Genomic DNA, 25,332 nt, shown 5'->3' with positions numbered 1-25,332 from the left:
TCATGCTTGCCAGGCTAGCTGTGGTTGGAAGCTTAAAACAGGAGGATTGCAGTCCATGCCGGCCTGGGGAAGAAGCAAGATCCTATCTCCAAAACAACTGGAGCAAAAAGGGCTGGAGGTGTGACTCAGTGATAGAGCACCTGCCTAGCAAGGGCAAAGCCCTGAGTTCAAATCCCAGAACCCCTTCTCCCCCAAAAAGTGTATTGTGATTGAGCAAAGTCCTGATGTACTAAGCAAATGAAAAAAGGGGCATTTGAAACTTTATAAACTATTAGATGTTTATAGCTAATATTTTTAATGGCCACAAATCTTCAGGGGATAATTTATGGTGGTCCTTTTTTATGTAGTAAACATAAGGTCCTATAACATAATGCCTTAAACTATAATTTTGTATATAGAGCTCTCCTCGATATACAAAATCTTCTGTGATACACTTCAGTGTTTAAGATATTTCCACATGATGCTTAATTTATATTTACAAAGAGAATTCTTCCATTCTCTTACTTATTTACTTTATCACCAGCAGCATGAACAATGCACATTTATTCTGTGTAGGTCTTCCTGAGATTCAAGGATAGCAAATAGAAGCTAAATTAACTTAAAATGCATAGAAAATTAAAAGTTAAGTTTAAGTTTGTAGGACACCCTTTCATCTCTTAGTGTTCTGGTTTATTTGAGTGTAAGATATTTCTTCTCTATTTTAATTTCTGAATTGGCTGAGTATCTGAATATAAGCTGCTAACTTTGTCACAGGATTTTAATCTCTCAAAAGACTGTTAAGTGAAAGGGATGTAGAATGGTCATTATATATCTTTTACGATGTTTTCTTCCTCAGGTTCTTTGCAACTTGGCCAGTCAGTATTCAGCTAATGAAATGTACGCTGAAGCACTAAACACCTATCAAGTTCTAGTGAAAAATAAGATGTTTAGCAATGCAGGTTGGTAAATGTAACGAGTTTTTCAAGTAGTTTTATTGTTCTTTTGTAGTGTTAGTTTACATCATCTCACTTTATGTTTTCTTATAATGAAATGATCTATGCTGTAAGCAAATTTATATTTATGACAAGGTGTCCTGCTTAAAGATACTATTTATATGAAAATCCACACAGGTAAAAATGAAGTAGAGTTGGTATGAAGTATGTTATCTAATGGTAAAGCAAAAATGTATTCTGTCATCATAAGTAGAATGAGCCGTGACCACCCATAGAACGTTCTTTCCTTTATGTGAATATATTCTCAAGCGAATATAGTTTATATTAGCATTTATATTGTATATTTTATTACAACATTAAGGTTTATCATACCATCATTTCCTTTAATATCATATTAACATGTGTGGCATTATTGAGTCTAATTTTAAAATGTCTTGTAGTCCCATGTTTTTCTTTGTAGAATACAATTCTAGTTTTATAATGTAAATCAGTTTTTTTAGCCCTGTTTTCAGGAATCAGCCTGTTTTCAGTTCCATTTTCTCACAGTTTAGTGTGTGAGTACATGACAGTACTATAACTATTTTAAAGTTAGCATTTTAGGTAATGCCTGAAGCTTTAACACTTTAGAAAAGCTTAGAGAATGTGAATTATGGTCACCTAAAATATCATAGGAAAAGTGAAAAAATGAGAATATTGTACATTCACTATTTTTTTTAATTAGGGATACTGAAAGTGAATATGGGAAATATTTATTTAAAGCAAAGAAATTATTCCAAAGCTCTTAAGTTCTACCGAATGGCCTTAGATCAGATCCCAAGTGTCCATAAAGAAATGAGGTAAGTGTATATATACCTAGATAACTGCAAAATTCATGTGTTGTTTTTTAAAAGCATTGTAATTCTTCTGATCTATTGTCAGTGTGTTGGACATTTTGTAATGTTGCACATGAGAGTTATTATATTTATGTTACATGTGCAGTATTTCTCTCTTTCCTTGAAACTAATTACAGGCGTTTGTAGAATGACGAGTTAAAGGTGTATTATGTGATCCAATGAAATAAAACTAAGCTATGTCATCAATGCAGGGTTAGCTACCCAGGCCTCTCTGGTTCCATGATGCAACTCAGTGCCAGCAATACTTTGTTTCTAAAGCTCGAGATTGAAATAGTGAAAGGAAGGGATTATTTTGAATCTTAGAAGAGGAAGAAAATGGAGATTTTCTGCTCCTCTAATATTCAAGAGCAGAAACTGTGTTTACTGGTGATAATTTCTTCTAGGCACAAGAAACATTTCATCTCTAATATTAATTTATTTGTAAATGCCAGCTTTCATGATTGGCTTTGACTTTTGCAAAATATCTTATCACCAGCAGATGTTATATAGCTTATAGGGCACAATGCCCAGGAGGTCTTTGAACCCAGATAAGACCAAGAATTTGAGCATTTTAGAGAACGATAATATTAGGCAATATATGTTAAATACTTACTACTTGAGACAGAGGGGTGTTATAGTAATTCAGCTGAGGGAGTAATTATTGAGTCAAGAAAGACTTTATGAAGAAGGTGTACTTGATATAGGTTACTTAAACAGAGAAGGGATAACAGTCCAGATAAAAGGAACAGCAAACAGTGAGTCAGGGACATAAGTGTTCATGAGTCAGTCAGCTAATTATGAATAAATTAGTTGAAATAGTGGGATCCTGTGGAGAAGTAGCTGGAAATAAGGATCACATCCATTAGAAGGTTCTACTCAAAAAGATAGACAACAACCAGTATTGATGAGGATGTCAAGGATTTGAAAGCCTCATGCATTGGTTATATAAAATTATACAGTTACTTTGGAAGACAGGCATTTTCTTAAAAGTTAAACATACATTTACCAGCAGTTCATTCCTAGGTATGTATGCAAGAGAAATGAAAACTGACTTTTTCATAAAGAAAAAACAAACTATTTGTGGAAGAGCTTGAATGCCATAGAAAAGAATTACGATTTTTTGGCCCATGTGTGTTTATTTTTATTTAGGATTAAAATAATGCAGAACATTGGCGTTACATTTATTCAAACTGGTCAGTATTCAGATGCCATTAATTCATTTGAACACATAATGAGTACAGCACCAAATCTGAAGGCAGGCTACAACCTAACTCTGTGTTATTATGCCATTGGAGATCGAGAAAAAATGAAGAAGGCATTCCAAAAATTGATTGCTGTTCCATTAGAAATTGACGAAGATGATAAATATATTTCGCCAAGTGTGAGTATGAAAAAGAAAGTTAAATAGCCATCTCCTACTTACTTGTGTTTTTCTGTTTCTAGAAATGAGAAAGTTGGTGCAAGATGACTGAGTTTCTCACAGGCCCATGTAATGTGTTTTGTCATTGATATATTTTATTCGTTACTTAAAATAGGTCAAAAATGGGATTCTGCTAAAGTGATGCTAGAGATTAAAACAGGCTGCACGTTTTAGTCAAAAGTAACAAGAGTGAATTTTATTAAAAATAAGATTTAGATGTCACTCATTATGTTGACCATGGAACCTCAGATCCTTTCTTTGACCTTTTCAAACTTATCATTGAGCAGAGAGCCAAACCATGGTTGTAAGTGTGTTAAAAACCTAACAGGTAGTTCTGTGTCCTGACTTATAGAGTTAAACGTAATACAATTCTCAAAAGTCATATTTTTAAAGGTGACCTGGGGAATATTATGTAGTGTTGAGTGGAAAAAGTATAGACACCCACCTTATATGTGGATGAAGCTGGGAGAATACATACCAAAATAGAAACAGTAGTTTCTGGAAAATGAGATTATTTTTCTTTCTAAATGGCTTAAAAACATATTGTAAGTTTTTATATATGAGTTTTTGGTATTGTTATTTTATATTGTCAAACCATATTTAATTGCCTATATGTATGTATAGGTCAAAATGGTATAATATTTTCAGTTGAGAGTGGAACTTAATAGATTTCTGGCTTTTGTTTTGTTTCTGGTGCTGGGGATCAAACCCAGGACCTTGCACAACTAGGCAAGCACTCTACTACTGAGTTACACCCAGTCCAATAGAGTTTCTTAGTAGAGTGTAAGGGTATTGTTGCCTAGTGCATAGATGGTGTAAGCTCTGAAGCTAATTCCTGGGCCCTGCCACTCAGGACTTACTCTCCTTGGACTACAATTTCTTTATGGGTTGTGAGGGTTGAATGAGTTAAAATATGCAATGCTTAAAATAGTACCTGAAACATAGAAAGTATTGGATAGATGTTATTATCACCTGTCACTTTTATATTGAGAAAAATATATGTTGTGAAAAAACTCAGCTGTATTTTTGGTGGGTCACTGCTGAGGATGGAATTCAGGGTTTCCACATACCTAACACAAGTTAGGGGTTTTGATTAGAAATCCGCATATTTGATACTTATTGACATTTTTCAATTTTATTTTCATAGGATGATCCCCATACTAACTTAGTGATGGAAGCTATAAAAAATGATCTTCTCAGACAAATGGAACGTGAAAGGTAATATTTGGGGCACTTTAATAGTACAGTTTTAATTTTTATGAAAGGATGTATATATTTTCAAATTTTCTTAGAAAGCTTGTTATATTCAGTTTCCTTTCTCTCTTTCTCCCTCCCTTCCTTCCCTCCCTCCTTCCTTCCTTCCTTCTCTTTCTTCCTCCTTCCCTTTCTTCCCTTCCTCCCTTGCTCTCTTTCTTTTCTTCCTTCTTTCCTATGCCTTCCCTTTCTTGCCTTCTCTCTTTCTTTGCTCTTCCTTGTCCCTCCCATGGATGTCAGAGGAGGCTTAATGGAGAGTCCTGTGTTCATCATTGCCCACTGATAACATAGCCCCCTATTGTGGTATTAGTGGAGACCATGTGAAAGGCAAAAACTCCTGATGGCAGACAGGAGGGAGCCTCTTTCTCATTAGTAATAGAAGTGAAACGTTGACAAAGAGCACAATCTCGCACAGAGCCTGTAATGGAAAGGCAAGGGATTTAGGTTGAGGAGAAAGGAACAGCACGGATTAAGAGTGATCAGGAGGCTCCTGGACACAGAGGAGAATAGGACCATCCATTTGCTGGGGTAGGCTCAGGGTGGACTAAGGTCTGATAATCTCCATTTGGTCATTCTAGGTAGCCCAGGCTGGCGTCAGATCTGACCTTGAACTTGTGATCCTCTTACCTTAGCTCCCCTGGTGCTGGGATTATAGCTGTTGGTCCTGGCATGTCATTTTTAAGAAATTTTTCTTCTCTTGTTTAAGACATTTCTTCCTTGTGTAAAATATGGATCTGCAGCCAGTTCCTCCTTGGAAGCATCACAGTGCCCTTCTGCACCTGGCTGGCTTTGTCCCTATAATAAGAGTAGGATAAGGGAAGGGCACACTGCATATATCACTGGCAGGGGAGAATAGGGAAAGAGACACTTTACATTTAATGGGAACAGGTTCTGGATTAAGGCCCAAGACTTTCATCTCTCATCCCCATGATGGTCTGTTGCCCTCACTCCTCTACCCTGCCAAGAAGAAATAAGAACCCCTTGGATTTCAAAGGCGATGTGGGGAACCTGGGTATCAACTGCACCTGGGAGCAGTGAGGTGGTTTCCTTCCCCTGTGGAAATGGTGTCAAGAAGCTAGCTAAAAACTGACTGTAGAGGTTTATGCTTGCAATCCCAACTACTTAGGAGGTGGTGAACAGGCAGATTGTAGTTTGAGGCCAGCTGGGCGAAAGTTAGCAAGACCACATCTTATCAAACAAGCTCAACCCTGAATGCAGTGGCTGAAGCCTGGAATCCTGTCTACTCTGGAGGCTGAAATTGGGAACATCTTTGTTCAAGGCCAGCCCAGGCAAAAAGTTCATTAGACCCCATCTCAACCAATAAAAAGCTGGGTGTGGTGGCATGTACTGTCATCCCAGTCACAAGAGAAGCATGAATAGGGGAATAGCCTAAAGCAAGACCCTATCTGAAAAATCACTAAAGCAAAAAGAGCTGTGGGTGTGGCTTACCTGGTGGGTCTTGCAAACTTAAGGCCCTGAGTTCAAACCGAAGTACAAGGAAAAAAAAAATCCGGAGTCTCATAATGCAAAAATGTCCTCCAAGCTTCCATCAGGAGTCATTTGTCAAACCCCAAACAGGAAAATCTCAAACTGAGTGGAAAAAAAACATAGTCAGTGCATGCCAACATGCCAGGTACTGGTGAATCACACCTGTAATCCTTGCTACTTAGGAGGCAGAGATGGGGAGAATCACAGTTTAAAGCCAGCACAGGCAAACAGTTTGTGAGACCCTATCTCCAAAATCCATAACAAAAAGGGCTGGTGGAGTGGCTCAAGGTTCAGGCCCTGACTTCAGACCATAGCTCTGCAAAAAAAAAAAAAAAACACCAAAAAAAGCAAAACCATGCCAACACTGGGAGGTTAGAATTATCTGACATGTTTTTAAAGCAGTCGTGATGTGAAGGCTTCAATGAGCAGCTCCAAACATGCTTAGAACATGAAAAAAGAGAAAACCTCAGAAAAGGAATAACCTTAGAAAATGAATAGAAGACATAAAGTATAAAGTGGAACTGTTAGAGCTAAAAATATAATTGAAATAAATTCATTTTATGGGCTCTGGTAAAACAGAGGGAACAGAGGAAAGATTTAGTGAACTGCAAGATAGAAAACAGAAATTCCCTAAGAATAGATAGAAAATAAATTAAAGGGAGGGGGTGGGGGCAGGGGGGAGAAAAGACCCAAGCATTGTATGCACATATGAATAATAAAACAATAAAAATATAAATTAAAAATGAACAATGTCCCAGGGACATGTGACACCCTTAACATTTATGTTATCACATAAAAGAGGATGTGGTGAAGGAAATAATACCTGAGCTTTATGGTGGCTCACTCACTTGGAGGGTGAGACAGGAGGATCGCAAGTTCCAGGTCAGTCTGGGCTACATAGTGAGCTCAACTGCAGCCTAAGCGACATAGTGAGACAGATGAAAGGCCGGGAGGGAGAGAAAGAAAGACTAAGAATTACCCAAATTTGGCAAGAAAAATAAATAAATCTGCAATTCCAGAATCCTGGTGAACTCTAAACAGAATAAACACAAGGAAATCCATATCAAGATACCTCATAATTAAACTCCTGAAATTAAGGGCGAAAAAAAGTTGTGAACTAGAGAAGAATACCACCTTGTCTACAGGAGAAAAATGTTAAAAATGATAGTGGAAAAGTCTTAGTAAGTCAAGCTCCCAAAGGAAGTGGAGCAAAACCAAACTAGAGGAAGAGAAGGAAAGAAAGAAAGAAAAGAATAGAAATCACTAATATTGAAAACAGAAACCATAGAAAATATGAATGAAACAGAGCTTATTTTTTAAAAGCTCAATAAAACCAGCAAACTTCTTGTGCATGACTGACAAAAAAGAGAAGACAAGGGGGAAGAAATGACCCAAACAATGTATGCACATGTGAATAAATGAATAAAAAAAAAAGACAAAAATTACCAATATGAAAACAAAATGGACTATCCTACACCCAAAGACATCAAAAAAGGATAACAAAATTAGTACAAATAATTCTTTATGTATAAACTTGACATGTTTGGTGAAATGAACTGCTTTCTCAAGAGCAAACCATAACTCACCTAATATGAAATAGCTCTTCTGAATGGCTCTATATGTATTAAGGAAATTGAATTTGTAATTTAAAAACTCCAGAAAAGGAAATGTCCAGGCCAAATGGCCTTAGAGAATTCTAACAAATTTTTAATGAAGAATTTATATCAGTTTTACATGATCTCTCCAGAAAATAGTTCGTTTTGTGAAGTTACTATTATCCTAATACCAAACTCAGAGACCACAGAAAACCACAGACTAATACCCTATGAATACCGATGCAAAAATCCTCATGAAAACACTAGCAAGCCAAAATATTAGCAAATAATTATGTACCACTGTCAAGTAGGATTCATTCCAGGAATATGAGATTGGTTTGAGATCTGAAAATCAATTAATATAACCTAGGATATTAGGAGAATAAAGGACACATGCCATCTCAGTAGAAAAAAAGTGGACAAAATCTAAAGTGCTTTCATGATTAAAAAATAAACTCAAGAAGCTAAAAGTAGAGGAAGTTCCTCAATGTGATGAACATTCACATATGTGACAGCACATGCAGGGTGCAAGGCTGGGACAAGATGTGGGCATGCACTTTAACAGTTCTGTTCAGCATGGCATCCAAGTTGGACAGAAACAAGAGTGCGACAAGGTTGCAAAGGAAAAAAGTCAACATACAAAAATCAGTAACACTACCAAAGAACTATCCAAAACATTAACAATTAATAGCCTAGTAATTATTAGGAATAAATTTAACAAAAGAAATGTAAAACTTAACACTGTGAAACTATAAAACATTGAAGGCATATAGAAAAATGACTATTTTATGGGTTTATATGCTGATTTTTTTTTTTTTAAGGTACCAGTGCTGTGCAAATGTTTTAACAGATTCAATGCAGTGTTTTTGCAGAGTGACAAGTTAATCCTAAAATTCATATGGAAATGTAAGAGACCCAGAATAGCCTAAACAATGCTGAGATAAGACAAGTAAAATTGGATGACTCATACAAAGCTACAGGCCTGTAATCCTAGCTACTCAGGAGGCAGAGAGCAGAAGGATCATGGTTCAAAGTCAGCCTGGAGAAATAGTTCAAAGACCCTATCTTTAAAAAACCATCACAAAAACAGGCTGGTGGAGTGACTCAAGGTATAGGTTCTGAGTTCATACTCCAGCACTGCAAAAAAAGAAAGAAAAAAAGGTACAGCTGTCAAAATTGTGGTATTAGCAAAAATACAGAGTTGCCAATCAGTAGAATGGAATTGAGAGTTCAAATATAAAGCCAGAGTCAGTGAGGGTTCCAAGTCAGTTTAATGGGGAAAGGATAATCTTTTCAACAAATAGTGCAAAACAATAAAGTTGGATTTCTCTCACCGTACACACAAATTACTTTAAAAATGAATCATAGGCCTAAATGTAAGAGCTGAAACTTTTAAAATCTTAGAAAAATAAATAAATACAGTCCTTGAGTTAGGAAATGGTTTTTTAGATGTGACACCAAAAGTACAAGTTATGAAAGAAAAAATAGGTAAATTATACATCATCAAAATTAAAAACTTATATTCTTCAAAGAACACTATCAAGAGTAAAACAACTCTGAATGGGAGAAAGTATTTGCAAATGTGTATGTATTTAAGAAATGAGCTGTTGAGCTGTTGGTAGACTATGTAAATAACTCAATAAAAAGGAACCAATTACCCAGTTAAAATGTGAAAAGGACATAAATAGACATATATGCAAATGCCCAGTAAGCACTTGAAAAGCTGCTGGACTTCAGTAGATAGGAAAATACAACTCAGAACTCGCATGGCACAGGTGAAGATGTTCTAGAAGTCACCATGGTGCTGCACCAATCTGCAGACACACTTAAATGATTGGATTGTGTGGCATATGGATTATATTTTCCTAAAGTCATTTAACAACACAATTTAGATATATGCTTCTTAAAAAAAAATGTGCACTATGACCAAGTAGGGTTAACTCCAGTGATGCAGGGTGGCTCATCATTTGAAGATGAACCATTGTAATCCACCATATTAACAGATGAAAAGAGAAGATAACATTCAATCGAGTTAAAGAAATTCTCCTCTTTTTTTATTTTAATTTAATTTAATTTTATTGTTTTATTATTCATATGTGCATATAAGGCTTGAGTCATTTCTCCCCTCTGTCCCCACCCCCTCCATTACCACCCACTCCGCCCACTCCCTCTCCCCCCCACCCCCTCAATACCCGACAGAAACTATTTTGCCCTTATCTCTAATTTTGTTGAAGAGAGAGTATAAGCAATAATAGGAAGGAACAAGTGTTTCTGCTGGTTGAGATAAGGATAGCTATACAGGGAGTTGACTCACATTAATTTCCTGTGTGTGTGTGTGTGTGTTACTTTCTAGGTTAATTGATTTTGATCTAACCTTTTCTCTAGTTCCTGGTCCCCTTCTATTGCCTCAGTTGCTTTTAAGGTATCTGCTTTAGTTTCTCTGTGTTAAGGGCAACAAATGCTAGCTAATTTTTTAGGTGTCTCACCTATCCTCACCCCTCCCTTGTGTACTCTCGCTTTTATCATGTGCTCAAAGTCCAATCCCCTTGTTGTGTTTGCCCTTGATCTAATGTCCACATATGAGGGAGAACATACAATTTTTGGTCTTTTGGGCCAGGCTAACCTCACTCAGAATGATGTTCTCCAATTCCATCCATTTATCAGCGAATGATAACATTTTGTTCTTCTTCATGGCTGCATAAAATTCCATTGTGTATAGATACCACATTTTCTTGATCCATTCGTCAGTAGTGGGGCATCTTGGCTGTTTCCATAACTTGGCTATTGTGAATAGTGCCGCAATAAACATGGATGTGCAGGTGCCTCTGGAGTAACCTGTGTCACAGTCTTTTGGGTATATCCCCAACAATGGTATTGCTGGATCAAATGGTAGATCAATGTCTAGCTTTTTAAGTAGCCTCCAAATTTTTTTGCAGAGTGGCTGTACTAGTTTACATTCCCACCAACAGTGTAAGAAGGTTCCTTCCCCCCCCCCCCTGCATCCTCGCCAACACCTGTTGGTGGTGGTGTTGCTGATGATGGCTATTCTAACAGGGGTAAGGTGGAATCTTAGTGTGGTTTTAATTTGCATTTCCTTTATTGCTAGAGATTCTGAGCATTTTTTCATGTTTTTTGGCCATTTGAATTTCTTCTTTTGAGAAAGTTCTGTTAAGTTCACTTGCCCATTTCTTTATAGGTTCATTAGTTTTGGGAGAATTTAGTTTTTTAAGTTCCCTATATATTCTGGTTATCAGTCCTTTGTCTGATGTATAGCTGGCAAATATTTTCTCCCACTCTGTGGGTGTTCTCTTCAGTTTAGAGACCATGTCTTTTGATGAACAGACGTTTTTTAGTTTTATGACATCCCAGTTATCTATGCCATCTCTTAGTTGCTGTGCTGCTGGGGTGTTGAGAAAGTTCTTACCTATTCCTACTAATTCCAGAGTATTTCCTACTCTTTCCTTTGTCAACTTTAGAGTTTGTGGTCTGATATTAAGATCCTTGATCCATTTTGAGTTAATATTGGTATAGGGTGATATACATGGATCTAGTTTCAGTTTTTTGCAGACTGCTAACCAGTTTTCCCAGCAGTTTTTGTTGAAGAGACTGCTATTTCTCCATCATATATTTTTAGCTCCTTTGTCAAAGACAAGTTGGTTATAGTTGTGTGGCTTCATATCTGGGTCCTCTGTTCTGTTCCACTGGTCTTCATGTCTGTTTTTGTGCCCGTACCATGCTGTTTTTATCGTTACTGCTTTGTAATATGGTTTAACGTCAGGTATCGTGATACCTCCAGCATTGTTCTTTTGACTGAGTATTGCCTTGGCTATTCGTGGCCTCTTGTGTTTCCATATAAATTTAACAGTAGATTTTTCAATCTCTTTAATGAATGTCATTGGAATTTTGATGGGAATTGCATTAAACATGTAGATTACTTTTGGGAGTATCAACATTTTTGCTATGTTGATTCTACCAATCCATGAGCATGGGAGATCTCTCCACTTTCTATAGTCTTCCTCAATCTCTTTCTTCAGAAGTTTATAGTTTTCCTTATAGAGGTCATTCACATCTTTTGTTAGGTTTACACCTAGGTATTTGATTTTGTTTGAGGCTATTGTAAATGGAATTGTTTTCATACATTCTTTTTCAGTTTGCTCATTATTAGTATATAGAAATGCTAATAATTTTTCTATGTTGATTTTATATCCTGCTACCTTGCTTTAGCTATTGATGATGTCTAGAAGCTTCTGAGTAGAGTTTTTTGGGTCTTTAAGGTATAGGATCATGTCGTCTGCAAATAGGGATATTTTGACAGTTTCTTTACCTATTTGTATTCCTTTTATTTCTTCTTCTTGCCTAATTGCTCTGGCTAGGAATTCCAGTACTATGTTGAATAGGAGTGGAGATAGTGGGCATCCTTGTCTGGTTCCTGATTTTAGAGGGAATAGTTTCAGTTTTTCTCCATTAAGTATAATGCTGGCTGTAGGTTTGTCATATATAGCTTTCATAATGTTGAGGTACTTTCCTTCTATTCCTAGTTTTCTTAGGGCTTTTATCATGAAATGATGTTGGATCTTATCAAAGGCTTTTTCTGTATCTATTGAGATGTTCAGGTGGTTTTTGTCTTTGTTTCTGTTAATGTGGTTTATTACGTTTATTGATTTTCATATGTTGAACCACCCCTGCATCCCTGGGATGAAGCCTACTTGGTCGTGGTGAATAATCTTTTTGATGTGTTGCTGAATTCTGTTTGCCATTATTTTGTTGAGGATTTTTGCATCCGTGTTCATTAAGGAGATTGGCCTATAGTTCTCCTTTTTGTAGGTGTCTTTGCCTGGTTTTGGGATAAGTGTAATACTGGCTTCATAAAATGTGTTTGGCACTTTTCCTTCCCTTTCTCTTTCGTGGAACAGTTTAAGGAGGGTTGGTATCACTTCTTCTTTAAAGGTCTGATAGAATTCAGCAGAGAATCCATCAGATCCTGGACTTTTCTTTTTGGGGAGACTCTTGATTGCTGCTTCAATTTCATTTTGTGTTATAGATCTATTCAGGGTGGTTAATTTCCTCTTGGTTCAGTTTTGGATGATTATATGTATCTAGAAATCTGTCTATTTCTTTAAGATTTTCAAATTTATTTGAGTATAGGTTCTCAAAGTAGTCTCTGATGATTTCCTGGACTTCCATGGTGTTTGTTGTTATCTCCCCTTTTGCATTCCTAATTCTACTAATTTCTCTCCTTCTATTTGTTTTGGGATTTGCTTGTTCTTGTTTTTCTAGGAGTTTGAGATGTATCATTAGGTAATTGATTTGGGATCTTTCAGTCTTTTTAATATATGCACTCATGGCTATAAACATTCCTCTCAGGACTGCCTTTGCTGTGTCCCACAGGTTCCTGTAGGTTGTGTTTTCATTTTCATTGACTTCCAGGAACTTTTTAATTTCCTCTTTTATTTTATCAGTGATCCATTGTTCATTAAGTAATGAGTTATTTAGTTTCCAGCTGTTTGCATGTTTTTGTCTTTTCTTTTGTTGTTGAGATCTAGTTTTACTGCATTGTGATCAGATAGTATGCATGGTATAGTTTCTATTTTCTTATATTTGGTGAGGCTTAGTTTGTGCCCTATGATATGATCTATTTAGGAGAAGGTTCCATGGGCTGCTGAGAAGAATGTATATTATGTAGAAGTTGGATGAAATGTTCTGTAGACATCAAGTGGGTCCATTTGATCTATTGTATATTTTAGATCTTGGTTTTCTTAATTGATTTTTTGTTTGGATCACCTATCTATTGATGATAATGGGGTGTTAAAGTCTCCCTCAACCACTGTGTTGGAGTTAATATATGCTTTTAGGTCTTTCAGCGTATGTTTGATGAAATTGTGTGTGTTGACATTGGGTGCATATAGGTTGATAATTACTATTTCCTTTTGGTCTATTTCCCCTTTTATTAGTATGGAATGTCCTTCTTTATCTCGTTTCATCAATGTAGGTTTGAAGTCTACTTTGTCAGAGATAAGTATTGCTACTCCTGCCTGTTTTCAGGGGCCATTAGCTTGGTAAATCTTCTTCCAGCCTTTCATCCTAGGCCTATGCTTATTTCTGTCAGTGAGATGGGTCTCCTGTAAGCAACAAATTATTGGATCTTCCTTTTTTATCCATTTTGTCAAGCAGTGCCTTTTGATGGGTGAATTAAGTCCATTAACATTAAGTGTTAGTACTTATAGGTATATGGTGATTCCTGTCATTTAGTTGTCTTAGTTGTTTGAAGGTTTGATTGTGTGTACCTAAGTTGAGGTTACTCTTTCCTTTCTTGCTTTTTCTTTTCCTGTGGTTTGGTGCTGCCTGTCTTTTCATAGTTATGTTGCGTTTCACTTTTCTGTGTGCAGAATCCCTTGAAGAATCTTTTGTAGTGTTGGCTTTGTGGTCACATATTGTTTTAGTTACTGCTTATCATGGAAGACTTTTATTGCTCCATCTATTTTGAATGATAGTTTTGCTCGGTAGAGTATCCTGGGGTTGAAGTTATTTTCATTCAGTGCCTGGAAGATCTCACCCCACGCTCTTCTTGCTTTTAATGTTTCTGTTGAGAAGTCTGCTGTGATTTTGACAAGTTTTCCTTTGTATGTTATTTGTTTTTTCTCTCTTACAGGCTTCAATATTCTTTCCCTAGTTTCTGAACTTGTTGTTTTAATGATGATATGTCGTGGGGTAGTTCTATTTTGATCTCGTGTGTTTGGTGTCCTGGAGGCCTCTTGCACCTGTATGGGAATAGATTTTCTAGATTTGGGAAATTTTCTGTTATTATTTTGTTGAATATATTACGCATTCCCTTTGCTTGCACCTCTTTTCCTTCTTCGATGCCCATGATTCTCAAGTTTGATCTTTTCATGGAGTCGGTGAGTTCTTGCATTTTCTTTTTCAGGTCTTGAGTTGTGTAATCAATGTTTGGCCAGTGGGCAGCCACCCCATGGCGATCAGGGACTCTCCACTCAACTTTTCACTCCACCCCCTCCTTCCTTTCATGGTTACCATGGCAACTCCCGCACCTGGCGATTAGAGACTTCCTGTTTCAACCTCTTCCTTCCTCTTCCCCTCTAGTTACCATGGCAACTCCTGCTGGTGGGCAGTGGGTCCTGATCTATCCTACAGATCCATATTACCCTGAGCTCCTCCCCACCAAACCTCGACCTGTTCCAACGCCCCATAATACCTTAAGCTCTTGACTTCACCCAGGCTATAAAAACTGGGCTGCCATTTCTCTGGCATGACTTCTCCTGCCCTGGTCTTTGGTGATGGTGAACCTCGCCCAAGAGTGTGCTCTCAATAAAGCCTGCTTAAAGCCTGTTTGCTTTGTTATTTGGCTCCAATTTGGCCTTCCCATCCGCGTCGACCTAACAATTAATAGTTCTTCGGTTTTTCCTTTAATTACCATTTCATCTTCAAGTTCTGATATTCTGTCTTCTGTTTGTGCTATTCTGCTGGATTGGCCTTCCGTTTTGTTTTGCAGTTCTGTTTCTTTTTTGTTTCTGAGATTTTCCATATCCTGGGTGGTTTCCTCTTTAATGTTGTCTATTTTTGTCCTGAGTTCATTTATCTCTTTATTAATAGTGTTCTCTGTTTCACTTTGGTGTTTATACAGTGCTTCTATGGTTTCCTTTATTTCTTCCTTTGCTTTTTCACATTCTCTATTTTTGTTGTCTTGGAATTTCTTGAGTGTCTCCTGTACATTTTGGTTGACCATATCCAGTATCATCTCTATCAAATTCTCATTGAGTACCTGTAGTATGTCTTCTTTTAAATTATTCTTGTGGGCTACATTGGGTTCTTTGGCATAGTTTATCTTCATTTTGTTGGAGTCTGGATCTGAGTATATGTTTTCTTCATTTCCCTGTGGTTCCTGTACTAATTTTTTTGCTGTGGGGAAACTGGTTTCCCTGTTTTTTCTGTCTTCCCATCATTGCCCTTGGTGTTGTTACTGTCCCTGTACTGTGTGCAATTAAGTATTTTCTAGCTTGTAATAACAACAAGGGTGATATTTAGAATGGAAGGGTGAGAGGAGATGGAAAGCAAAGAAGTTAAAGAAAAAGGGAAAAACAGACAAGTAGGAAAAAAGAAAACAAAGAATCAAACAAAAACATTTCAAAGATATAAACAGGAAACGTTAGTGTACTAATTGACAGTAAGCTGAACAGGCATTAGAGAGACAGAGGATTGAAAATAAAAAATAAAAAGAATAAAGATAAGAATAAAACTAAAAAATAAGTAAATGAAAGAAATATATATATATATAAAATAAAACAAAATGAAAAATAGAAAATTAAAAAAAAAAACCTCCAAGTTCAAATGCAATGAAGTTTCAGTCCTAATAATTTTGGTGTCCGTCTCAGCCTCCAGTCCTGGAGATGGTGCCTCAGATGTTGTTCTGTAGTTGTCTCATCAAAGGGGACACATAAAGTAGGATAAAACTGCACAAAAAAAAGCAAAACAACAACAAAAAAAATCCCCACAAAGCGTCCCAAGTTCAAATGCAAAACAGTTTCAGTAAGTTTTTCAGCATGCAGGTATAGTTCAGTTGTTTTCATCAGAGGTAGGGAGAGAGAAAAAAAGAGTCTAGAGATAGTTCTGTGAATGGCTATCTGTAGCTGTGGCTTGCCTGCCCACTGCTGTCAGCCTGCTGTTGCTGGAGGCATTATTTATGCAGATCTGTGGGGTGGGCTTAACACTCACCTGGCTCTGCAGGCTTTGTTTAGTCAGAGTTCTCCTGTGGGCGAGCCTCTGCTACAAGGTTTCCCCTTTCTAAGCACACTGTAGGAGGTGACACTGCACCAGCTCTCTCAGGCCTGGGTGTTTGTTTACAGCTTACCTGTGGGAAGTAGGTCTTCGCCCCCCTCCTGTGGAGTTTTCCTCCCTCCACCACTCTCACAAGGTTTCTCGCTCCTGGTTGCTGGGCGCAGGCCCCCGCTCCAGCCAGAGCCTCTCCGGCCAGCCCAGCTTGTTTATTTATAGTTCCGGGAAGGATTTCCCTTCCCCTACTCTTTGGCGCTCAGTGCGCCCCACTCTCTTTGCAACGTGTCTTTATTGTTCTTATTGCTTATTACTCAGTTTCTCTTATTTCCCTGGGTGGGGGTCGGTCTGTCCAGGGGGCTATGCTGTTCTGGCCCAGGGTTGTCTGTGGGAGTACCACGGTACTGCTATGCTCACCTTTTCTGTGTCCTCCCAAGCCGTCTGGGCACGGGCAACTGGCGGCCCGGGGGCTCTCCTGATTTCTCCATTTAACGTGAAGTGGAGATTCTCTGTGCTTGCTGGAGGTGTGGAGGGGTCAAAGTTTTGCCTCTCCTTGGTGGTTTTGCCTGCAAGGTGTGTCTCCAGCATCTCTCCAAGATTTCACTATAGGAGGCTCGCTTTCTGCTTCCTCCCTCTAGCCGCCATCTTGGAATCCTGCTTGTTCTTATTCTCTCTTCTTTTTTTAAAAAGAGTTTTGTTTAGTGCTTTTTCTGCATCATTTCATATATATAACATGGAATGTTGTTCAGCAACCAAAGAAATGAACTGTTGATACATGTAACAATTTAGATGGATCTGAGAAAATTGTCTTATGAAAATAGCCATCCTCAAAGATTACATATTGTATGGTTCCATTCATATAATACCCTTAATATGATAACATTATAGAAATGGTTGTCGGGAGTTGATGAGTGGCGGTGGGGTAGGAGAAGAAAGGGCAGCACAAGAAAATGGAAATGCCCTCCTCCTGATTGTGTTGTGATGTTGTGCTATGGTGTGCTAAGTGTCACCACTGGATAAAGGATGCATGGGTCCCTGTTGTTTTTCACAAAGCATGTGCGTCTGTCATTGTCTCAAAATAGAAAGTTTAATGGCTTAGAAAGACATTATTCCATATCAATGCCACACATTAAGTATAAAGAAGAGGCTATAAAGTGGCATGCACACTTGAGTCCATTTTCAAACTGCTGTGTATGCAATAACTTCAGTTTCACTGCTTACCACACTGTTTCTCTAGGGCCATTTTCACTCTGCCTTTATGTCCAAGTGTAGGTTCTGTAAGTCTTGCTCGGAGTCTTGTGTCTACTCCCGTGTGCCTTTGTTTCTTTAGTTTGTTGGAAGGTAACATAAAGCAGAAAAAGAAAGAACACTAATAGCCCAGAAGGCAGTTGTGATGCTTTAGTTGTGTTTTTTTTTAACTTGATTTCTAGACAGATTTCTGATGTAGCTGTCCATCTGTTAATAAGCACTAGCATCTATGGTATGTTTGCTTTGACAAGCAATGCTTGCACTTAAATTTTACAAACTAAATTTAAAGTATTTTATGTCATGTTTCTAAATGGAACTTTTTGTTTGTTTAATTTAGGAAAGCCATGGCAGAAAAATACATCATGACAGCTGCAAAACTCATTGCACCTGTAATTGAAACATCTTTTGCTGTAGGTTATAACTGGTAAGAGAGAAATTCAGTAAGATTGCATGAATACACTTTTCATACTTTACACTTTATTGATTTAAAAGTAATCTTGTCATTAGGAAGTGAAGAAATATTACTATTGATTTTCACTTAGCAAGCAGATAATACTGCATATTAAGGTGTGTGTGGCTGTTGTAAAAGTTCTGACAAGGTACTTCCTTGTCTTGCTGCTGTGTCATTTTGTGACCCAAGTCCTCAGAACAAGCGTGCTGCTGTTATGGTCACTTCTACTGCAAGCATTCTGACCTGTGCTCTTTTTTTATTGTCCCTTTTTTTTTTTTTTCATTTTTCTGCCTTCATTTTGTCAATAGTACTAAACTTTCCATGCTGAGCAATTGCTCTTAAGACACTGTCATCTCCTGGTATATTTTCTAGAGAGAAGTGAAGCATTTTAGAATTGGGAACTCTCAGGTCATTTGTTAAATGAGTTGAGTGGTTGAATTTGTTCTGTTCTTCCACACAGCATGGGACTCCTCTTATAGTATCTTGTGTAGGTGAACGTTTAATTTCTGCTTGGAATATTATGGCATCCATTTGTTTGGGTTTTTTTTAAACATCTGTAAGGGTTTTAAAAAATCTTCCTTATATTGAATCCCAATCTGCCCCTCATGAAACTACTGACTTGATCTTTTGAACCAAGACAGAATGTTTCTGTGACCCCTTCTGCATAGTACCTTACCAGAATTTTTTAAATCCAGAATACATGTAATGGTCAAGAAATTAGTTAGGTACACAAATGTTACAGCCTAAATTCTAATTGCTTTTCTATTTCTTGTTAATAGAAGGAACATATGCCTTGTTTATTAAATCCTTACTGCCTTTCAGATAGTATTTATGCCTTGGAATCTGTTCTGTTCCTTGGAGTCCATTTTTGTCCTGTTTTGAGTTTGCACTGGAGACTTCAGTTTGGCTGTGACTTTTTTTTGCAGTACTGGGGTTTGAACTCAGGGCCTCAAACTTGCTAAGCAGGTGCTCTACCACTTGAGCCATGCCCCAAGCCCTTTTTGCTTTAGTTATTTTTCCAGGTAGGGTCTTATGTTTTTTGCCCAGGGCTAGCGTTGGAACAGGCTTCTACTTATGGCTTCCCACACAATTGAGATTGTAGGTATGATCACCATGCCTGGTTCATTTGTTGAGATGGAATCTCACTAACTTTTTGCCTGGGCTGCCCTCAAACTGCAATTTTCCCATTCTCTACCTCCCGTGTTGCTGGGATTACACATATGAACCATTTCACCTGGCCTACTAGATCCCGTTTTGTACACCAAACTTGGTTCTCATCTAAGATATCCTTGATTTAGGGGATAGCCACCTCACAATAAATGAACTCTGTTCTTTTAGTCGTGTCTTTGTGCCAAATAGTAATGATTTGTATTGCTAAATTTAGCATGGATTATCTTAATATTTGCAAGTGCATACATACTTAATTTTTTACCTTTTTAAAATGATTAGAGTTGTCTTTTCATTCTAGCAGTTGGTTTCTAAGTAAAATATTGAGCATTTATAAAAACACCAACCAACATGACTACAATTGAGTCTCAGTATAGTTTTAGCTTACCAATGCCAATTACTTTCATCATAATAGACTGAAGTTCAGGCTTGACTAGGTGATTGTACTGATGCATAGTCTTACTTTTGCTTTTTTAATACATTCAATTAGGACATTCATTTTTGTAACCTGTGCTTCATACCCTGCTTTTGTTTGAATATATTTCTATGGTAAAATGATAGCCTTACATGAAAAGAAAGACAGGCTGACTTAAGACATGTTGATAAGCAGCTGCTATGAAATGTGAAAATATCGGCATCTCTTTAGAAAGGTAAGTTTTGGGATGTGTTTTGTGTGGAGTCTACATAATGAAAGGAAGAATCTGAGGGGAAGACTTAACCTATTCCCTTACTGAGAGCCACCTTTGCCCTCACATACTTGCTTTATTCTGGCTCAATATTTTTAACATAAATCTTTATTTGTTGTAGCAAGGAGCATAATGATCTTAATATAATTCTTACCATAATTGTTATAATTTGTAGGAATTTTCAAGATGGCATTTGCAACCTGCAATGTGTCTTATTTTGTGTTAAATGGATAGGCCTCCATTTCTTTAGATGTGACCTGGCAATTTCTCAGAAAATTTGCCAACTCTTGGATCTTCAACAAGAAAGAAGCCAATATGGAGCCTTCTATTTAATTTATTGCTTTAGGCAGTTTTGTATTTCTATATTTAAAGTTATTCAATGAAAGGGAAGCAGTTTTCAATGAAAATAGACGATTTTTCTGCTTTTTTTTTTAATTCGGATCTTTTTTTATTTTATTTACCTTTTTTTTTTTTGCAATACTGAGGTTTGAGCCCAGGGTCTGGCTTTTTAAAAGCTAGTTTTCATTTTTAAAAAATTTAATGATAGTGGTGGGGTTATTTTATTTATTTATTTTCCTGTTTTTGTTTTGCTTCCTTTTGTTTGTGTGTGTGTGGTACTGGGGTTTGAACTCAGTCAGGGCTTCACTTGCTAGGCAGGTGCACTTCCACTTGAGCCATGCCTCTAGTGGAATGGTTGTAGTGTTTTGCTGTCTGTTAAATGTTTAAACTTATTGAAATCTGGACTATGCCAATATCTAGCTTTCAAAAGCTGATTGGTATTATTAACAAAATAGTTATAATACATTTTTTCTAAAAACAGGGTCTGCTCAGTTCTGATGTCAAATTGGTGCCATAAATTGTGGGTAAAATTTTTTTTGCAGCTTAAGTATATTGAACACAACTATGTTTTTGGATTCTTTACCAGTATTGTTTTGTCTTTTTGTAGCTAAGAAAGTTGAATTATAAAAACAATGTACTGACTTTCCTAAGGACAGAGAATTAAACTTAGAAATTTTGTATTTTTAAACTTTGTATTCATTGGAATTGCCTTGGTTACTTGTTAAAAGTAGATAGGGACTAGGAATGTAGCTCCTGGTAAAGCATATGTTGAGTATGCGCAAGACTCCGGGTTCATTCTCCAGCACCAAAAAGAGAACATGAGCATCTGAGACAAATTGTGAAGTTAGGAGCAAGCATTTGCATGCCCCCCACCCAGTGATTATGGTACGCACCACGCTCTCTTCACCAGTATGCTACCCTTGGCTGCGTGCACTGAATACATTCTCAAGGCTGGGACTGTGCTCAATGCTAACTAAATCTGCATCGCTATGTGTTGAGGCTTGGGGATCAAGTTTTCTAAAGCCTCCAGGTTCTGTGCAATACATCCAAAATAAGAACACTGCTCATATTCCACCATGCCAGTAGTTCTTGACTGTCACTGGCCAAGGAATTTGTCAAAAGGAAAGGTTTACCCATTCTTAAATAGGGCAGAGAAATCTGTATTTTTTTCAGTGCTTTCACTCAGGTTTGGAAAAGTTAATCTTGGAATTATGTATGATCTTCACTAGAACTCCTTCTGGCATTCTTGCTATGTTTCTTTTAACTTCTTTGCCTCTAATTACATCATTTTAAACCTTTTTTAAAAAATGAACTATAAAGCACATACACCAATTGTAAACAAGTTCATGCTTATAATCCTAGCTACTTGGGAGGCTGAGATTGGGAGGATGTGGTTCCAGGCCAGCCCAGGCAAAAAAAAGTTTGCAAGCTCCCATTTCACCTGAAAAAAGCTACATGTGATGGCATATGCCTGTCATCCCAGCCACAGCAGGAAGCTTGAAGTAGGAGTACCATGGTCCAAGCTGGTCTGGGTAAAAAGGTGGGACCCCACCCATCTCCAAAATAACCAGAGCTAATAGGGCTTGAGGTGTGACTCAAGTAAATGCCTGCCTTGCAATCATGAAATCCTGAACGCAAACCCCCAGAACTGCAAATAAACAAAAAAATAAAATCATTTTAGCCAGGTGAAGTAGCTCATGCTTGTAATCCTTGCTCCTTGGGAAGAGGAGATTAGGATTGTGTTTCGAGGTCAGCAGGCAAGAGCTTGCGAGGACCCCATTTCAGTCATTATGTGATGGTGTGTGTCTGCCATCCCAGCTAAGATGGAAGTAAAAATAGGAGGATTGCAGTCCATGCTGGCCTGGGCATAAACATGAGACTCTGTTCAAAAAACAACTAAAAGTAAAAAGGGCTGGGGTGTGGCTAAATGGGTAGAGTCTACCTGCCTAGCAAGCACGGGACCGTAAGTTCAAACCCCAGTACTGAAAAGAAAAGAAAAAAAGTAGTGATGCAGTAGGCATTTTTGTTTTGTTTCTGACCTTACTGGGTGAAACCCTCAACATACTCCTTTCTGTAATTGGCTTATTTCACTTAAATAATGTCCTCAAGTTTCATCCTTGGTGTAGCATGTCAGAATTTTCTCTTTTTAGTCATACAATACAATGGTGAATAAAAAGTCATATTAGCATCATTGTATGACTAAAAACAAAGGGAATTCCACATTTTGCTTAGCCACTTATCTGTCAGTGGATGCTTGGGATGTTAACTGTGAATAGTTGTGCAGTTGTAAATGCACAACTGTTTCGTCAAGACCCTGTGGTTCTTCTGGTATACACCCAGAAGTGGAATTGCTGGAGCTTCTGTTTATTCTATTTTTGTTAATCTTTTGAGGAACTGCCATACTGTTCCCCACAGCGGCTGCACATCTCACATTCCGACCAACAGTGTACAGGGTCCACTTCCTCCATGTCCTTGCCACCACTTGTATTTTCTGGTCTTGACAGTAAGTACCACTCCGGTAGGTGTGAGGCAAGGTTTCTTTGTAGTGTTGAAATATGTTACCCTCATGATGAGCAGTGTCAAGTGTCTCTTCATGTGCTCATTCACCATTGTGTATCTGCTTTATAGAAATGTCTGTTCCAGTCCTTTGCTATTTTTGAATTGGGTTGCTTGGTTTTATGTTGTTGAGATTTAGGACTTCTGTAATATATATTCTAGATACTAATCTGTTATCAGATATGACTCACAGATCATTTCCCCCATTTTGTGGATTGCCTTTTATTTTGTTACTGCTTTCAAATTTTTCACAAAGTCCAGTTTTTCCATTTGTCTTTTGCCTATGCTTTTGTTGTCAGACCCAAGATATCATTGCCAAAACCAATGCCCTGTGTTTTCTTCTAAGAGTTTTATAGTTTTAGATCATACAGGTCTTTGGTCCATTTTGTGTTAGTATTTGTATGTAGTATTAGGTTAAGGTCTAACTTCATTTTTTTTTTGCATATACAGTGCCAGTTTTCCTAGCACTGTTTGCTGAAAAACTTTACTTTCTTCTTTGAATGGTTTTGGCACCCTTGCCTAAAACCATTTGACATTGTATGTGCTCTGGAATATCCAGGTCTCAGTGTATATGTCCTGGTCCCAACATGCCATGAGAGCAGAAAGAGACAGATCCAGGGTTGCACAGAGTGTAGTTTATTGGGGGACTTACTGATCCAAAAGAAGCCTGGGTCCCTGTGACTTGGATCAGGAAAACAGGGATTTATAAAATGGTCAGGGCAAAAGAGACTTTATCCAAGCCATTTTTCCCCAGCTGTAAAATAGAGATGATCCTGTATTTCAGGGTGGTTGTGAAGATTAAAAGTGATAATGTTTATAAAGGAATTAACACTGCCTGTTGTCTAATAAGTAGTAATTACCTGCATTGGGAAACAGACACATACATAAGAGTAAGACACAAAAATTAAGTATATTCTACAAGTTCTGTAGAATTTTTCTTGTCATAAGAGTATTTAATAGGGAGAACATAGGGCTGGGGTTATAGCTCCGTGACAGGGCGCCTGTCTACATGGACAGACTCTGGGTTTGATCTCCAGTACTGCAAAAACTTTTTTTTAAATGTTTGAAAACCAGCAGCATAGTTACAGTAAAATGAAATGGAGTGACTTTTTTACGCCTAATGTCTTATCTTCTTACAGGTGTGTTGAAGTAGTGAAAGCTTCCCAGTATGTAGAGCTGGCCAATGACCTGGAAATAAACAAAGCGATTACACACTTAAAACAGAAGGACTATAGCCAAGTAAGTGTGGAAACCAGTTCTCATGATATGCCATATGGTACTTGGTCAAAGCAATAAACACAAGGAAAAGTTTGGATAGAATGCGGCCTGTGATTATTAGGGTGCTGAGTAATATCTGTTAACATCATTTCCATTGATACGATTTTAAGTGTCTATTAATTTTGACCTGTGTGTCCTGTTTCTTAGAATGTAATTACTTTGCTTATGTGGTTGTTAAATTATCAAACCATATTCTAGTCCAGGGATTATTTCCAGACAGTTCCCCAAAGTGCTAAGGTTTTCAGAAGTGCCAAGGGGTTTGTGCATAGGGAAGGCTAGGAGCCCAATAGCAGCTGCTGTGCATGCCTCCTCCTGCCTCTCCAGAGCACCTTCCCTAGGGACTGCTTAGTGTTTGGATTGCTCATGGATGCTGCATGGGGAACAGGCATGGAGTCAGAACCCTCAAGTTCTCACTGTCACCATGGTCACCTTGCTGCCCTGGGTGTAGGGGTGTAGGTGTGCTTTCCCCTTCAGTGGTGTCTGAGATGGAATAAGGCTGAGACAAGACAAGAATGCTGAGGCAGCCTTAAGAAGAAGTAATGATACCCAGAGAGAGTAAATAGAACGAACTTGGTTTCCTAGTTCATGAAACTGATGGTGTCATATGTCCTGTAATGAGAAAACTCATCAGATGCAGAGAGCCACCTCTTAGAAAATGCTTCCCATTTTCTTGGACTGACCATTCTTCAGGGAGGGAGGAGAACACTATGTCCTCAAAAAATATGAGTAGAATGGGACAAGTCTTGGTAGTGTATGCTGTAATCCCAGCTACTCAAGAGGCAGAGTTAGAGAATTGTGGCTTGAGACCAGGCTGGACGAGAAGTTAACAAAAGCATGTTGGGCATAGCGAGGCACATCTGTAACCCCAGCCACTTGGAGGCGTAGGTGGGAGGATAATGATCCAAGGACAGCCTGGTAGAAGTTCAGGACCTTTTCTAAAAAACTGAAAAAGCAGTAGTTCCATTTGCATGTTAATTTACTATGCGTAATTCTTTTCGCGTTTGCAAAGCACTGGAAGACTTTCAAACATCTCTAGCCATCATTTCCTCTCACACCATGATCATTAAAAATGCCAGCAAAAGCTCTCTCACACTTGCAATGTTTTTGCAGAAGTGAGCAAAATGAAACAAATTGGTCTTTGTTATTTGCTGATGTGATCTTGGAACCAAAAAACAATTTTTATGAGTGTGAAGTGCACTGTTCTAGGTGAAAAAATGGAGAGAATCATGTTTGGCCATTTTCTCTTGATATTTTACTTTTCC

The 25,332-nt window shown here is 37.8% G+C and overlaps 1 protein-coding gene across 2 annotated transcripts in view; it reads left to right on the top strand.

Moving 5' to 3' along the window:
• The window catches only part of LOC109689008 (intraflagellar transport protein 88 homolog), a 111,035-nt gene that overhangs the window by 20,250 nt on the left and 65,453 nt on the right, over nt 1–25,332 (top strand). For both annotated transcript variants that reach the window (XM_074043722.1, XM_020167658.2), the window contains exons 10-15: nt 836–938; nt 1,654–1,768; nt 2,954–3,185; nt 4,372–4,442; nt 17,931–18,017; nt 23,932–24,031. In XM_074043722.1, coding sequence (XP_073899823.1) covers nt 836–938; nt 1,654–1,768; nt 2,954–3,185; nt 4,372–4,442; nt 17,931–18,017; nt 23,932–24,031 — 708 coding nt within the window. The remainder of the gene's footprint in view (nt 1–835; nt 939–1,653; nt 1,769–2,953; nt 3,186–4,371; nt 4,443–17,930; nt 18,018–23,931; nt 24,032–25,332) is intronic.

Source organism: Castor canadensis, chromosome 10 (genome assembly GCF_047511655.1).
Source record: "Castor canadensis chromosome 10, mCasCan1.hap1v2, whole genome shotgun sequence".
NCBI classification, from domain to species: Eukaryota; Metazoa; Chordata; class Mammalia; order Rodentia; family Castoridae; genus Castor; species Castor canadensis.
Note: the sequence above shows the minus strand (reverse complement) of the source record. Positions and strands in the feature narration are given on the sequence as shown.